Genomic DNA, 15,283 nt, shown 5'->3' with positions numbered 1-15,283 from the left:
CTGGCTTCTCCATAATGACACAGCTACTTATAATGTGCAGCCTCAGGTGAGACTAAGGTCCTAGCATCTGAATGCTTTATGCATTTCTAAAATCTTAATAAAACAGCATGGCACACAGTGTTTGCCGAATGAATAAACACTATGCTTTCTCTACAAGAGTTCCACAGAATGTACAAAGGTCAGAAAGACTGAAGTAGAGAAATAAATTCCTTCTGTAAAACCTAAAACCTCAAACTAAAGCGATTTAATGCCAGAAGTACATCAAATGATTGTGCGGCACTATGGGATAAAGAATTTGGTTTGGCCCTTTGACTCCTGTTTCTGAAAACAACCTGAGCAATCAAGATGCCTTTGTTTTTCAAAATAGCTGGGCAAGTAGGAGCTATACAGGCCCCAGCCTAGAGAACTAACTGCAAGAAGGGAGGGGAGCCTAAAGCAGTCATGCATATTCACTGAGGTCCCAATGACTATGGGACCCAGAATCTTGGAGCACTCTCTTTGGGGCCTCCTGGATTGGTGAGAACATCCATGCATGGGAGAGGGTGTGCATGGCACAGTACCTGGGGACAATGAAGGCCCTGTGCTGGGAACTCTCCCAGTCCGTGCCTGATGCTTCTCTATACTTGTATCCTTTCTTGTTATAATAAATGGGCTAACTGTAAGTGTAGATAATAGTCTGCTTGAATTTTGTGAGCCATTACAGAAAACTACAAACCTACAGTGGCAATAAGCCAATAGGGGTTGGCAATACAGAGTTGATTTGTGTAGACCCAGCTCTGGGTGGCTGGGTGATAACGGCTACATGGATAGTCAATGAAGAAGGACAGAGTCCTTCTAGTTTGTGACCTAGTCCCAGGGCACTAGAGAGAGGCGAGCTGGTCTGAAGTACAGGGAATTGTGCAGACTCCTGAGCCTGTGGTTGCTCCCCGATGACCTGATCTCAAGTGGTCAGGGATGTTCTGACCCAGCTCAGGACAGCCAGGGATAAGATCTGACTTAACACTGGGTGGTTATGGTCAGAGAGAGGAAATGCCACAGAGGTGCCTGGCAACAAGAAGTGGAAATATGGGAAGGTGAGGCTTGGATCCACTTCCAGCTGGGAACTGGATTCATGCTGATCCTTGCTACAAAGTTAGGGATGAAGATGGAATTTGCCTACCTCGCCCCTTTTATAACATCACGGGCACTTTCTTGGAATTGTATTTTTAAAAGCTCTATTACTGACACCCTCTCCTTACCCCCCACCCCAGAAAGTAAATAATCCACTTATGTGACTCTAAGTAGGTAAGTCAGAGATCCGGAGTTAAATCCCAGCTCTTCCATTTACGAGCTGAATGGCTTACACTTCCATTTCCTCCTGTGTAAAATGAGGCACATAGTAAAGTCCACATTAGATTGTTGATTAAATAAGAAGCTATGTCTCTAAAATTGAGAATAGGCACTTGATAACTTAGCTAAGCTTCTTTCTTATTTAATCCTCCTAGTTGGTAGGAATTGTCATACTCATCCTCACTTACACACAAGAAAAATGAGACCAGGGAAGGGAAGCAAGTTGCCCAAGACCTCACAACTAGTAAGTTGCAGGGCCAGCAGGTGAACCCAGGTGTGATTTTATCAGAAATACCTCCAAGCCTGGAAGATGGGGTAAAGTAGGTACAGTAAGTTTGGAAGACTTTAACTGTACACCCAAAGAGGCAAACAAAGTGGGTCCTGCCTGAGCCTCCTCCTCCAGCATTGGAGAAGCAATGCAGCTCTGGTGCTCAGCAGGGGCAGCTCGGAGGTAAAGTAGAGCTGGCTCCATGCATATAAGAGCTCCACGTGCTATGCGGTATTTTCCGTTATAGACATTTTCATTTATTTTAACTCCATGCCAACATTTGCATGATTTCAGAATATCTTTTCAATTCTTCCTATGGGGACACTGGCACCTGGAAAAAAACTGGAGTCTAGACTAGTATAGGCGTGAAACAAGCTAAGTCGTACTCAGCTTCTCACAGGGACACATCTATCCTCATCCATGCTTTACTGGAACATGTTCAGGGTAGTTCTAGGGCCAAGATCTTAGTCATTCTATCCCCTACGAGTCTTAGGGACTCTTGGGTCCTTTCCCTAATATGGTCTTCCTCCAATGACTTAAAAGGCTCAGTCCAAACTTAATTTATAATGTAACTTATTTTCCTTGTTTTATTTAATCACTTGCTGTTTCAACTCTGCATTTGCTGGCTTATGTGTCCACTCAGAAGTGGTTAGAATTGCAGCCCGTGGCAAAAGGAGCTTGAACATTCTTTGGGCCAAGGTAGCCTTAACTCAGGTAAAGATCTAATTTGTTTAGCTTTTGGAAATAATGTAAATGGCTTGTGGACCCCTGGGACTCAGGAAACACAGTCTAGGAATCCCTATTTTAAAAAAGGGGAACAGTTTGAACATCAAGGTTTTCAGCTATGGTATTAGTATTGTATAAAAAAAAAAAAAACATACTAGATGTACGTCTTTATCCCCAGTCCCCAATTTTCCTTCTCTTCCTTCTGCTAAATGAAGCATCTCCTTGTTGCGTCTTGTTTATCTAGTGATGCTATAACAAAAATACCATAAATGGATGACTTTAGCAAACAAAAATTTATTCTCTTCAGTTTAGGGGTCCAGAAGTCTGAAATCAGGGTGCCGTCTCTAGGGGAAGGCTTTCTCTCTCTGTCTGCTGTAGAGGAAGGTCTTCATCAATCTTCACTGGGTCTAGGAGGTTCTCAGCACAGGGATCCTGGGTCCAAAGGATATGCTCCGCTCCCAGCTCTTCTTTCTTGATGGTAGTAGGTCCCTCCTTCTCTGCTTCTTCTCTCTCCTTTTATGTCTTATAAGGTAAAAGGCGATGCAGACCACACCCCAGGGAAACTTCCCTTACATCAAATCAGGGCTGTGACCTGAATAGGGTTGTTGCATCCCACCCTAATCCTCTTTAACTTAACCTTATCTTGCCTCATTAACTACAGGCAGAGATTAGGATTTACAAGACGTAGAAACATTACATCAGTTCACAAATTGGAGGACAACCACACAACACTGTTAAGACAGGGAGCAAAGGCCCTGAGATCAGAGGGTGCCTGTCTGAGAAATAACAAAGAGACTGCTGTGATTAAAGGAGAAACAAGAGAAATACACTATACTATCAGGGAGGTAATAGGGGGTTAACTGTAGAACCTAGAGACTTAGCAAGACAGAGAACAGAGGGACCCCCAAATCTGCAAACAAAGTAACAAGAAATGGGCCAGGGCACAGAACCAAAGCCATTCCCCAAAACAACGGGGCGGGGCATCTAAAAATAGTACCCAAACTTCTTTAAAGTTACTTTTCAAAAGCAGTTGGAGAAGACCAGGTCCAGGGACATGCACAGAACATCCACCTGTGACCGCTGGGTGACCTTCCACCAGGGGCAATGAGGGGCTACAGCCCCAGCCAGGGAATCAAACCCAGGGAACGAGAAACTGTGCAGGCACGACACCCCATAATAAGTCCTGCTACGAATCCCAGAGGCCTCCAGGACAGGAGCCATCTTGGAAAGCTGCTGCGCTGGCACCTTAGTTAACATATCCCCACCTGTGTCTAGGAATAAACATGAATCTTTTCCCGCCCAAGAACTTTTTAAAAACTCTGGCCCTCCTTTGTTCTGTGAGATGAGGGTAAGCTTTGCTCTAGGCGCTCCTCATCTCCGCTTGCAAGCCTCTTCAATAAAGCTTTGCTTGTGTGGAAAACTACATGCCTTACCTGCTCATTCTTGTCCAGTGAGAGGCAAGAACCTTATTCCGGTAACACTGGGAATCACTACCTAGCCAAGCTGACGCACAGTTTTGGGGGACACGATTCATTCATAACGCTCTGGCACTGGAAACTAGTGTTTTCTTATAAAATCACTAGCTCAGAAAATTCAAGTGATTTTCATCTATCACCTCTACTAGAGACCACTGGTGGGCAGACGGGGCTAATACGCAGCATTACCTAGTGAAGAGAATACACTCTCACAACCAAATAACCCCCCACGTGGCTTCATCACCACCCCCGAGAAAAACAGGCTCCTCTGGACAGAACAACAGATTTCTTCTCCAAATCAAAGGTATAACTTTTAACTGTTATTGGTACGATTGATCTAAATAGCAGAAAAACTCACATTACAAATACTATTGTCTTTCACGTCTTCCAAATGAAATTCAGGCTTTTCAGCCTGCATTTCAAAAAAGAAGACACCTATCTCAGGCAATAAGGAATTCCCAGGACCCAAGGGAACCAGTTTTTCATCATTTTCTTCCTAACAAAATTACATTGGTTAGGATTGTTGTAGGGTAAAAATATAAAGTTTAGTAAAGCAAAAAGAAAGTTTTATTCAGCAATGTTCAAAGAGGCAAAGTAGGAAATGGACAACCGTGCTGCCAGAGTCATGTCTGCTCAAGTCCAAGGAAATGTTGCAGAACAGACAAAAGTGGGAAAATGGACAAGTATGCTGCCACAGCTATGTCTACCCGAGTCCAAGGAAGGTTACAGAATCATCAGTGTATACTGACATTACAAATGGGCAAAACCATTGAAAGCATCACCTTTTCACAGATTGGCTAGAAACTGTGATCCTCCTACATTTTGAATTGTCCTTCTTAACAATCATTGGTACGGGTTTCAGTAACAACAGTCAGGAGGGTCCCCATTGGTCCAACAAATTTTCCATTCACTAAACGTTAACCGAAAAAGATGAGACTGTAAAGCCCTTTGTGCTCTCTTTGATTGGCTTATGTGGAAGGTTCCCTAAAAGATATTTTCCAAGATTGTCCTAGCTATTGCCTTTATACCTCAGGACCCAGATGATGTGTGTCCATGTGAGTCCAGCTCTAGCTGGGTCACATTCTCTTTGCTCTAGGACAGGGAAAAATGACTCCAATATTAGTTCCTAAACCAGGATTTACAAGAGTGCACTCACCCATGTATTGTACTAGGTAATCTTTTTTTAAAGATAAATGTTCTCATCATTTAAATCTGGCACTTTGGACCTAAACTTACTTTACATCCAGGATTTAAGAAAAACATGAAACTGCTTCACGGTTTGTCATGGATAGAATTATGTCCCCCCCAAAAATGTGTGTATCAGTTGGGCTGGGCCGTGATTCCTGGTGTTGTGTGATTTTCCTATATGTTGTAAATCCTGCCTCTACGATGTTAATGAGGGAGGATGGGCACAGTTGTGTTAGTGAGGCAGGGCTCAATCTACAATATTGGATTGTGTCTTGAGGCAATCTCTTGAGATATAAAAGAAAGGGAGCAGAGACAGGCGTACTTCATAGCACCAAGAAAGCAGTGCCGGGAGCAGAGCGTGTCCTTTGGACCTGAGGTCCCTGTGCCTGAGAAGCTCCTCAACAAGGGGAAGATTGAGGACAAAGCTCTGAAGCCTTCAGAGCCAACAGAGAGAAAGCCCTTCCCTGGAGCTGACACCCTGAATGTGGACTTTTAGCCTACCTTACTGTGAGGAAATAAATTTCTCTTTGTTAAAGCCATCTGCTTGTGGTACTTCCGTTTTAGCAGCACTAGATGACTAAGACACTGTTCTAGAAATGTTTTTAAGACTAGGCTTACCTTATAGTGCTGCAGGAAACCCTTGTGGTGTAGTGGTTAAGAGCTACAGCTGCTAAACAAAAGGCTGGCAGTTCGAATCCATCAGGTACTCCTTGGAAACACTATGGGGAAATTCTACTCTCTCCTATAGGGTCACTATAAGTAGCAATCAACTCAACGGCAACGGGTTTGGTTTGGTTTTTCATAGTGCTGGAGGATGAGCCTCCTAGGTTGGAAAGATCATGAAGATGGCCCAGGACAGGGCAACATTTCATTCTGTTATACACAGGGTCACTATGAAAGCCAACTCAATGGCAACTAATTACAATGCTCTTCAGAACTGTCAATGTCATGAAAGACTGTAGAACTGTTCCAGATTAAAGGACAAAAAAAAAAAAAAACAACCAAACCCATCACCATCAAGTCAATTCCAATTCATAGTGACCCTACAGGACAGAGTAGAACTGCCCCACAGGGTTTCCAAGGAGGGGGTGGTGGATTCTAATTGCCAACCTTTTAGTCAGCAGCCAAGCTTTTAACCACTTTGTCACCAGAGCTCCTTCACTGTTCCAGAAATGTTTTTAAGACTAGGGTTGCCTTATAGCGGAGCCTCCTAGGTTGCAAAGAACATGAAGATGGCTCAGGACTGGGCAACTACATTCTGTTATACGTAGTCACCACGAGTCAGAGCCAACTCAATGGCAACCAATAACAATGTTCTTCAAAACTGTCAATGTCATGACAGACAATGGAAGACTGCAGAACTGTTCCAAATTAAAGGACAGACAAGTATAATTCAGTGGTTTTCAGTATATTCACTGAGCTATACAAACACCATCACTATCTAATTCCAGAATATTTTCATCATCCCATAAAGAGACTCCACACATGTTAGCCGTCCCTAGTCTCCCTCCCCTGCTCCTGGCAACCACTGATATACTCTCTATATCTACAGACATGTCTATTCTGGACGTGTCATACAAACAGAATCAAACAATTTTAAAAAAGTAGGTGGCGCTTAGTTCATGAGGAAAAAAAAATTTTTTTAATTATCTGATTTTTAACTAATACACCGCATTTTGTGATTTTGCTGAACAACCAGGGCATTTTATATGGATCACATACTCTTCAGAAATTCTGGCTTGGAGTACAGGCCCCTGGAGTGTACTACCTTTGGGCTATTCTCAGTATTTCCTAGGGTTACACCCAATAAGGTAGCACATGCTAAGTGAAACTTCAAAAACTCTTATTTTTGGTTGGAATTATATCAACTCAGTATAGAAATACTGGTATTTCACTCCGATTAGACAGGTATTTAATTTTCAAAATGAAAACAATTTTATTTGATTAATCCAATTTATCAAATGAATTCTTTCAAAACGTGGGTTTAGTAATAAATGGATGAAAGCCCCTGGTCTACATGCACAGAATTAAGAACTGGAAAAATACTGTCTATGATTTTAGAGACAAAGAACAGAATGAGCAAACATTTCATCCAAGATTTCTGGTTTGTGATGTCTTTGACTATTCCCCTGGGTACCAGCTGCCTCTGAACACAAATCTGCCTGATGGAGTTATACGCACACTCCTTGAAAACTGCAGTAATACCCAAAGTGAAGATCACCAGGACAGAAACACCCAGAAAAAGTCAAGTCAAGGCCACTTACAGTATCTTGGTTTTGAATGACTACATGGTCATATCAGGAATTGTGACTCCAACATATAAAGTCTCCACAAGATTTATGTTCTAAGTATTTACTTGTAAATTCTAAAGACAGAGAGACTAAGGGCATTAACAGTCAGGCATTGGCAATCAGACTTGGTATAAAATAATTAAAAAGTTTATTGGCCAAAGGAAAAAAAAAAATGATTCCTCAAAATCAATTCTTATTAAGTTCCCTGTAAAACAGTAAGCTTACAGAAAATTTCTTTCTCATGAACAAAAAAAATCACTATGCTTTTGGTCCAAGATATGTTGGTTTTTTTCCTTCTTCTTCAGATGAAAGACAGATGGATGGAGCCGAATCTACGAACGAGTGTACTTGCCCCAAATGTGCAACATAAATACAGAAGCGATGAACAGAAGACTCATAACCAATACTGGAACAGGGCCACTGGAAATAAGAAGAGAAGGCGTACTTACTTTTAGTAATAATACGTTGTTATATTTTCAATAGTAATGATTGCCTAGGAGAAAGGGGAAAACCACTGAAGATTCATCCAGGAACATCACTTACATCATTTTGAAATATCTCCCAAACTGTTATTCTGGGTACTTTGAGGGCATGGTGGTGGCACTGTGATTTTATTTAGAAAGGAGGAGTCCTTATCTTTTAGCGAAGCACACTGAAATATATTCAGATAAAAAGGGGTGATGTCTCAGATTTGCTTCAAAGTAGGAAGGAGCAGTGCAGAGTGGGTGGGAGTAAAGAAGAAACAAGACTGCCCATCAACTGATAACTGCTGAAGCTACAGGACAGACACACGAGGGCTCTTTATACTAGTCTCTCTACTTTCATGTATTTGATTTTTTCATAATAAAAGAAGAAGAAAAATTTCCCACTCTAAGTGCAAATGATCCAATTATCTAATTTTTTTTCAAATTATGATTTGTTTGAAGACAAGAACCTTCATCGCCTAACTACAATGTACCAGGTATACAAAGATGAGTATCACGTTATAATTTATAAAGTGTTTCCAAATACATTATTCCATTTGATCGCTACAGCAAACACATGAGGTAGGTGAGAGATATCTCATTTTATGAATAAGGAAAACTGAGGTTTAGCAAGATTATTACTTCCTAACACATAGCCAAAAAGGAAACATCTGAACTCAGGTTTTCTGATTTTACACGTATTACTCATTTTACTGCTTCAAGGTTCCCACCCTCAAGAAGCAAATATTCTAGGCAACATTTATTAAGTTTGATTTATAGAAGGAAGCTGATTTTACTTACCAGCCTGTCCCTAAATCTAATACTTTTCAAGTTTAAAACAAGTACTGCATATGGGTTCTTTTTAAAGAGAGAGCCCATTGATCTTACATAGCCTATAAATGATTTAATTTAGTGAACTGTTACAGGCCCCATCTCATTGACTCTTGCTGCCAACACAAGTTTTGGAGAATTCAAGAAGTCTTACCTCACTACCCAAATACAACTGGGGACAATGGGAAAGACCACAGAAAAGGAATCTTTATAATGATCAAGGTGACAGAAGAAACCCCAGTGGAGCAGCAGGGGTAACAGAATCCACTAATGGACAATAAATGTTGCCTAGAGATCAAAGTCCTTGCTACACTACTATTTTGTTCTTCTAAAATTTATACAATTAAGGGAGTAAACAACTTTAAAAGCATGTGATCACACTCCCTTGCTTTACAGCAATGCTAAGGTGACACCAGCTGTGGAGTATGCTAGCTGAGAGTGCCGCTCTCAAACTGCAAGGGGCTGGAAACCAGCTGTCACTTAGGGGCTATGAGCCTGGCCCTGTTATTTACCTTCTCCAAGCCTGTTCCCTCGTCTGTAAAGTGGAGACAATCACAGTACCTACCTCACAGGGTTGCTGAGGTATTAAATAAATTAATACACACACAACACTACCTTATAGTAAGCACTCAGTAAACGGTATTATTATTGCCTGGAAAAAAAAAATCATAAATTCCCAGGAAGAGCTAAAAACATGGTCAAGCTGCTCTAAGATGTGAATTTGGAGACAGGAATTTCCAACTGTGTCCTTTTACCAAAAACACCTATCTGTGGTGTGATGAGGATGTGGTTTATAACACTTTAAGAAACAGCTGCTAACAACTCCTGGGAGGACTCAAGCAACAGTAGCAAGCAAGCCAGGCTGCGCAACAGCAGACGGCCCAGAGCAGGCACAAGTCAGACTCGCCCACAGGAGAACAGGCTTCTCCTGCCTTCTGGGGAAGGGTGTAAAAGGAATCCCCTGGATACTCTGCAGAGCAAGGGGCTTCAAAATTTCTCTCTGAAACACTCAGAAAAATTGCCTCTAACGAAGACCAAAAGTCATCAGTCAGAACGCACCAATCCCCATGTCCCCAGCCCCAAGAGTTACTTCCTAAAAACATTCTGACCTTACTATACAAATCTCCACTATAACCGGGGGAAAAAAATCAATCAATAAAGCTAAATCTCAAGAATTCCAGGGAAGTCCTCATAAAACCATAATTGCAACCCAAGTAAAACCACTGGTTAAATGAAACTAATCCAAATTCATCCAATTTGGTCTTTTTTCCTACCAGACAGGCAGTATGGGAAGAGCGTGAGATTCAACATTCAGAATATCTGGTTCTGCTTCTTGCTGTCTATCTTTCAGTATGTCACTTTGCCTCTCTGACCTGAGCTCCCTCATCTGCAACATGCCAAACATCACCCACCTCAGAGGATTACTGGGCAGATCAATTAGAAAACAGATATTGACAGTTCTTTGCAAAGTACCAGGTGCTATGCAAATAAGAGCTGTTGCTGTTATTCCCATTCTTCATCCACTAGGTTCAGTCAAGAAACGGCTGTAAGCAGAGGCATTCGAGAGCCTATACCATTCAGATCCCGGTGGGGATCAGGTCTACCACAAGGCACCAGCAAGCCTGGCAGTGAGGTGAGCAAGGCTTGGGGACAGGGGTTCCCAGGACGTCCACTTTCCAGCACCTAATGATCAGTCCCTGGAGCCCTGGTGGCACAGTGGTTAAGAGATTGGCTGCTAACCAAAAGGTCAGCAGTTCCAACCCACCAGCCGCTCCTTAGAAATCCTATGAGGCAGTTCTACTCTGTCCTACAGGGTTGCTGTCAGTCAAAATCGACTCAGTGGCAAACTTTTTTTTTTTTCCCCCTTTGGTTAATGAGCACTCCCAGGGCTAAGAATCTGAAAAGTGATATGTTCACTCCCTGGGGTTTACTCACCACCCACTGACAGCACAGAGGCCAAAGAACTTTTGGTAACACAGTCTAATGGAGAAACTTCTATTAGGCTGTAATCACATCAACTATGCCTCCAAGAAAGCTTTGAAAAATCACCCAATTCCTATTCAAATGGTTACTCCTATTTCTCAGTGTGGGACAAGAACACCAAATGAAGAGCAATTTCATCTAATTAAGCAGTTTTCCCTCCAGTTCTCTCTGTTCCCATCATTTACTTTGACACAGCTACATGATAAGGCCCTTTCTCTCACTCAGTGCATGAAGAGATGTCATTCCAGGGTCTAAACTGTCTAGTCAGTTGATGTACGGGCAAACCAAACCCAGCTCACCTGGCACAAACAAAGCTATGCGTATTATAAATCTCATCAAAGCAAGCACCACTGGTGGCAGATACAGAGAGCACTGCCAAACCACTAGCTGATAAGGACAGAGGCACAGGGTCTGTTCCCGAGACTTACACTTTGAGCCCAGGTGAATCTTCTGTGTAGAATCGCCACATCCCCCCAGTGCCCGCTGAGGTCGTGCGGCCTGCACTCCTTGTTCCACAACTGGCATTTTTCCTGTAAGAGAAGAAAATGTCACAAACTACCTTTTCTTGGAAATCCTTACAACAGCATTATAGCATATGCTACCATTACACTGTTAGTTTAAAAAAAAAAAAAGAAGTAACCTTTTCTCTGTGCTGATACCCCCCAAACTCCTGTTTTACTCCTCTGGCCATACCCACTATGAACTGAGTACCTGCCAGATGCCAATGTTTACAGCAACCCAGAAGAGCAGTTACTGCTTCCATTTTATAAGTGAGGAAAATCAGGCTCAGAAAAGGTGAAGAAAAGTGCCTAAGCCACACAGCCAGCAGGTGGTCAAGCTGGGATGTGGACCCAGTTCTGCCTCCAGGGCCTAGCTACTTGCCAACATCAGGCCACCTCACTTGGACAGCTCATTTCAGTTTCTCTTCATACGTATTTTTAAGAAGCCAATAAAACCCATTTAAAAATAACATATACATCTTTAATTTTAACATCCCACCACCCAGTGCCCTCGAGTCGATTCCGACTTGTATAAATTTTAACATATACGTATACAATAACATATATGCATCTTTAATTTTAATGAATACTGTCCAGATTACTTTTCCTAATGGTTGAAGTAACTCATATTACAACCAACAATATATGAGGGTGTACACTTCCCTGTGCCTTGCACAGGACATAATTGCTCCTTTTACATTTTGACAGTTTGATTGGGGGAGGAGGATTACCATTTTTTTGTTTAAGTTGCATTTTTCTCACTACTAGAGAGGATAAAGATTGTCTCATATGCTTAAAAAAAATGGCTACTGGAATTTTTTCTTCATGTATCATTTGCACATTTTTTATTCCTACAGTTTTTTGTCCTTTTCTTATCAATTGCAAAAGTACTTTGATTATTAGGAATATTAACAAATTGCTTGTGATATTTTTTAATTAAGTTTTACAGTCTACTGTTTGTCTTTTGTCTTCAGTTGTGGATTGTCTGTTTGACGTACATTTTTTTTTTTTTTTTTAATTTTAAAAAATAAAAATGCTCTGAATCCATATAATCTGATCTTTAAAAATGACTACTTACAGTAAGTTTAAAATGTGTCTAGGTCTCAAAACAGAGCATGTATTTTATAAAAAATTACTTTGTAATGCTTTCACTATTTTGATATACTGACCATAGACCTCAGACAGAAACACCCAAGCAGGACTTGTCCCTAGCAAGGAGATCAAAGCTTGTGACATGAGCTCTGTGATCCAGGCAGCCCTGGAGACAGAGGTAGTCTAATAGCACTTAGGTAACAACACTCAGCTACTGACCAGGAAGAGGCCCACGGATCCCCTTCCCTCCTCTTTGGGAGAATCCCTCAGGCACTGGAGAACCCCACTCAGTAGCTATTCTCCCATGCAGTACTATCCCAATCCCAGTTTTTCTTCTGACTCCAGGGCTGGAGGGGTACAACATGGGAGTGAGTAGTAAGTGGTGAGAGAAGTCAGGAGGAATCCTCTTTAGTTCGGGAGTCTTAGGTAGGGGGGGAAGGGAGAGGAAAGAAGAAAAACCCTGTCCCATCCCAGCCCCTCACCTGTATAAACCAAAACCAAACCAAACCCAGTGCCATCGAGTCAATTCCAACTCATAGCGACCCTATAGGACAGAGTAGAACTGCCCCATAGAGTTTCCAAGGAGCGCCTGGTGGATGTGAACTGCCGACCCTTGGGTTAGCAGCTGTAGCACTTAACCACTACACCACCAGGGTTTCCGCTCTCACCTGTATACTCTCCCTTAAAATAGCATTCCAGTATCTGTGGGCTGCTGATTCTGGGTTTTTGAAAAAGAGAAGGGTAGAGAAATGAAACAGAAGTAAAAGCCTGTTTCTACCATCTATTCTCACTGCCCTCCCAACTTTGGTCCTAATCCCCACCTCACCCTGTGTTATGGATTGAATTGTGTCCCCCCAAAAGATATGCTTATGTCCTAATCCTTGGTATCTATAAGCATGACCTTGTTTGAAAATAGGGTCTTTGAAGATGTTATCAGTTACCACGGGGGTCATACCAGATTAGAACAGGTCCTAATCCAATCTATGGTGTCCTTGTAAGAGAGAAGACAGAGACAAAGGGACAAAGGTAAGCCATGTGAAGACGCATTTACACGTCAAGGAATACCTGGGGCTACCAGAAGCTGAGAAAGACAAGAGCCTTGGGAGAGAACATTGCCCCCACCAACAACCTGAATTCGGACTACTAGCCTCCAGAATTATGAGACAAATTTCTGTTGTGTAGAGCTACCTACTTTATGGTACTTTGATACGGCAGCCCAAGGGAACTTAATACCCCCTGCCATGGCCTTTAGCCCACACTCTGAATGCAAGAAGCACTGGTCTCAACCTCAGGGAGCCTGCCCCTACTGCATGATGGGGCGGAAGAGTAGAGTCCTGGTTCCAGTTCGGGCTCCAGCAGAAAAAGCTGTGTTCATGCTACAACTTTGAAAGCATTTTCCCACAATCAGTGTCAAATAATGATTAGGGTCTATTACACTACAAGGAATTTAATTCAGACACATTGATTATGGGCTACAGGTGATAAGTAGGTCTTCGTGAGCTTCCCTGAGAACTTCTAACTTCATTTGCATGATGTTTCTTTGGGAAAACTGATTATAAATGGCAAACACAAATTGTACAGAGATTTATAGAGCTAACTAGTACACTTAGAAGAACTTACATGCACACACACATCATTTAATCTGGACAGCAGGTAGCTGGAACTTGAGCTAGAAGGTAAACCCAGTGTGGACATATTAAGTCACTGGCTGAGTCTTAGGACCATGCACTTTCCACTATTCCCACAGCCTCCCAACTCTAGTTCCTGTCTACAAACCAACCAAAAACCAAACCCACTGCCATCAAGTTGATTCCAATTCATCACCACCCTGCAGGACAGAGTAGAACTGCCCCATAGGATTTCCAAGGAGCAGCTAGTAGATCCAAACTGCCAACCTTTTGGTTGGCAGCCTGAGCTCTTAACCACTATGCCACCAAGGCCCCACAAAGTTTCCTGGAATTACAGAAGGCCTAAAAGAATCAAAGTCTGGCCTCATTTAAGATTTCTTATCTCTGCTGGCACATGAGACATAGCAGAAAATTTGAAAACCAGGGCACCTAAAAATACCAAACCAAAAACTAAACTCACTGCTGTGAAGTCAATTCCAACTCATAGAGACCTTACCAGATTCAGTAGAACTGCCCCACTGAGTTTCCAAGGAGCAGCTGGAAGATCTGAACTGCCAACCAAAACTACCAAAACATACTCAAAATACCCCCCATCCCTGCACCGGAAAGCTAGGCAGAGGCTGATAGAGCCCACGTTAATCTCTTAAATTTCTGTTCAGAGTCTATTTTACCTTTTTTTTTTCAGGCTACTGTGTAATTGCCTCCCTTTTCCTATACCTTAACATGATGGTTTTCATAACCACCCTTTACACACTTCGTTCTAACACAATGGCTTTTGGGCTGTTCCTCCGAGAAGCCAAACTCATTCTGCCTCAGTCTTTACAATTAACTGTTCCTTCTGTGTGGAAAGCCTATCCTTCCCCAGATCTTTGCATCATTTGCTCCCTTGCTTTTTTCAGGTCCTTCAAGTGTCACCTACTCTAAACACTCTTAACAACACACCTATCCATCCTCCCTCTATCCCCACCACTACCAAGCATTATTTTTCTTGATGCCCTAAAATTACATAATTCATTTCTTCGCCTTTTTTAAAGTCTTCCACACGAGAATATAAGGTTCGTGAATACAAACCTGCCCTTCTTGATCAGATATATCCTCAGAGCTAGAACAGTGCCTGTCATGTAGCGGATTCTCCATAACTATTTCATGACTATCTTAATATCCTCGATTCCTCTTAATCCTGCTAGAACACCATTCAGCACTTTAAAGTTTTTTTTGCACCTTTTCATTTTCATAGCAACTTCATTTCACACTGCAGTAAGAGCCAGGACTTCAATCCTGGTCTGACCTTAAATCTTACACAATTTCCTCTCTAAGGCACTGCCTCTATTATCTCATTGAGCAGGAAACAATGCCAACCTGCAAATAATATTATCAACCATTTGCTTCAACTTTCTCTCAGATTTATAGAGCAGAGATTCTTAGACAGTACTTAAAACATTACACTCATGAAATAATACATAAGCATGCCAAAAATCCTAAAGGGGACATAGCAGGGTCTCTCAATA

The 15,283-nt window shown here is 42.0% G+C and overlaps 1 protein-coding gene across 2 annotated transcripts in view; it reads right to left on the bottom strand.

The window, feature by feature from the left end:
* Window positions 1–15,283, bottom strand: part of SEC61B (SEC61 translocon subunit beta) — a 91,907-nt gene that overhangs the window by 69,407 nt on the left and 7,217 nt on the right. The window contains exons 3-4 of one of the 2 annotated variants that reach the window (XM_049897281.1): window positions 10,984–11,085; window positions 7,402–7,697 (exon numbers count right to left, since the gene is read on the bottom strand). In XM_049897281.1, coding sequence (XP_049753238.1) covers window positions 7,610–7,697; window positions 10,984–11,085 — 190 coding nt within the window. In that variant the 3' untranslated portion in view covers window positions 7,402–7,609. Of the gene's footprint in view, window positions 1–7,401; window positions 7,698–10,983; window positions 11,086–15,283 lie in introns of those variants that run through there. The other variant, XM_049897282.1, reaches the window with a different exon arrangement.

Source organism: Elephas maximus, chromosome 9 (assembly GCF_024166365.1).
Source record: "Elephas maximus indicus isolate mEleMax1 chromosome 9, mEleMax1 primary haplotype, whole genome shotgun sequence".
NCBI classification, from domain to species: domain Eukaryota; kingdom Metazoa; phylum Chordata; class Mammalia; order Proboscidea; family Elephantidae; genus Elephas; species Elephas maximus.
Note: the sequence above shows the minus strand (reverse complement) of the source record. Positions and strands in the feature narration are given on the sequence as shown.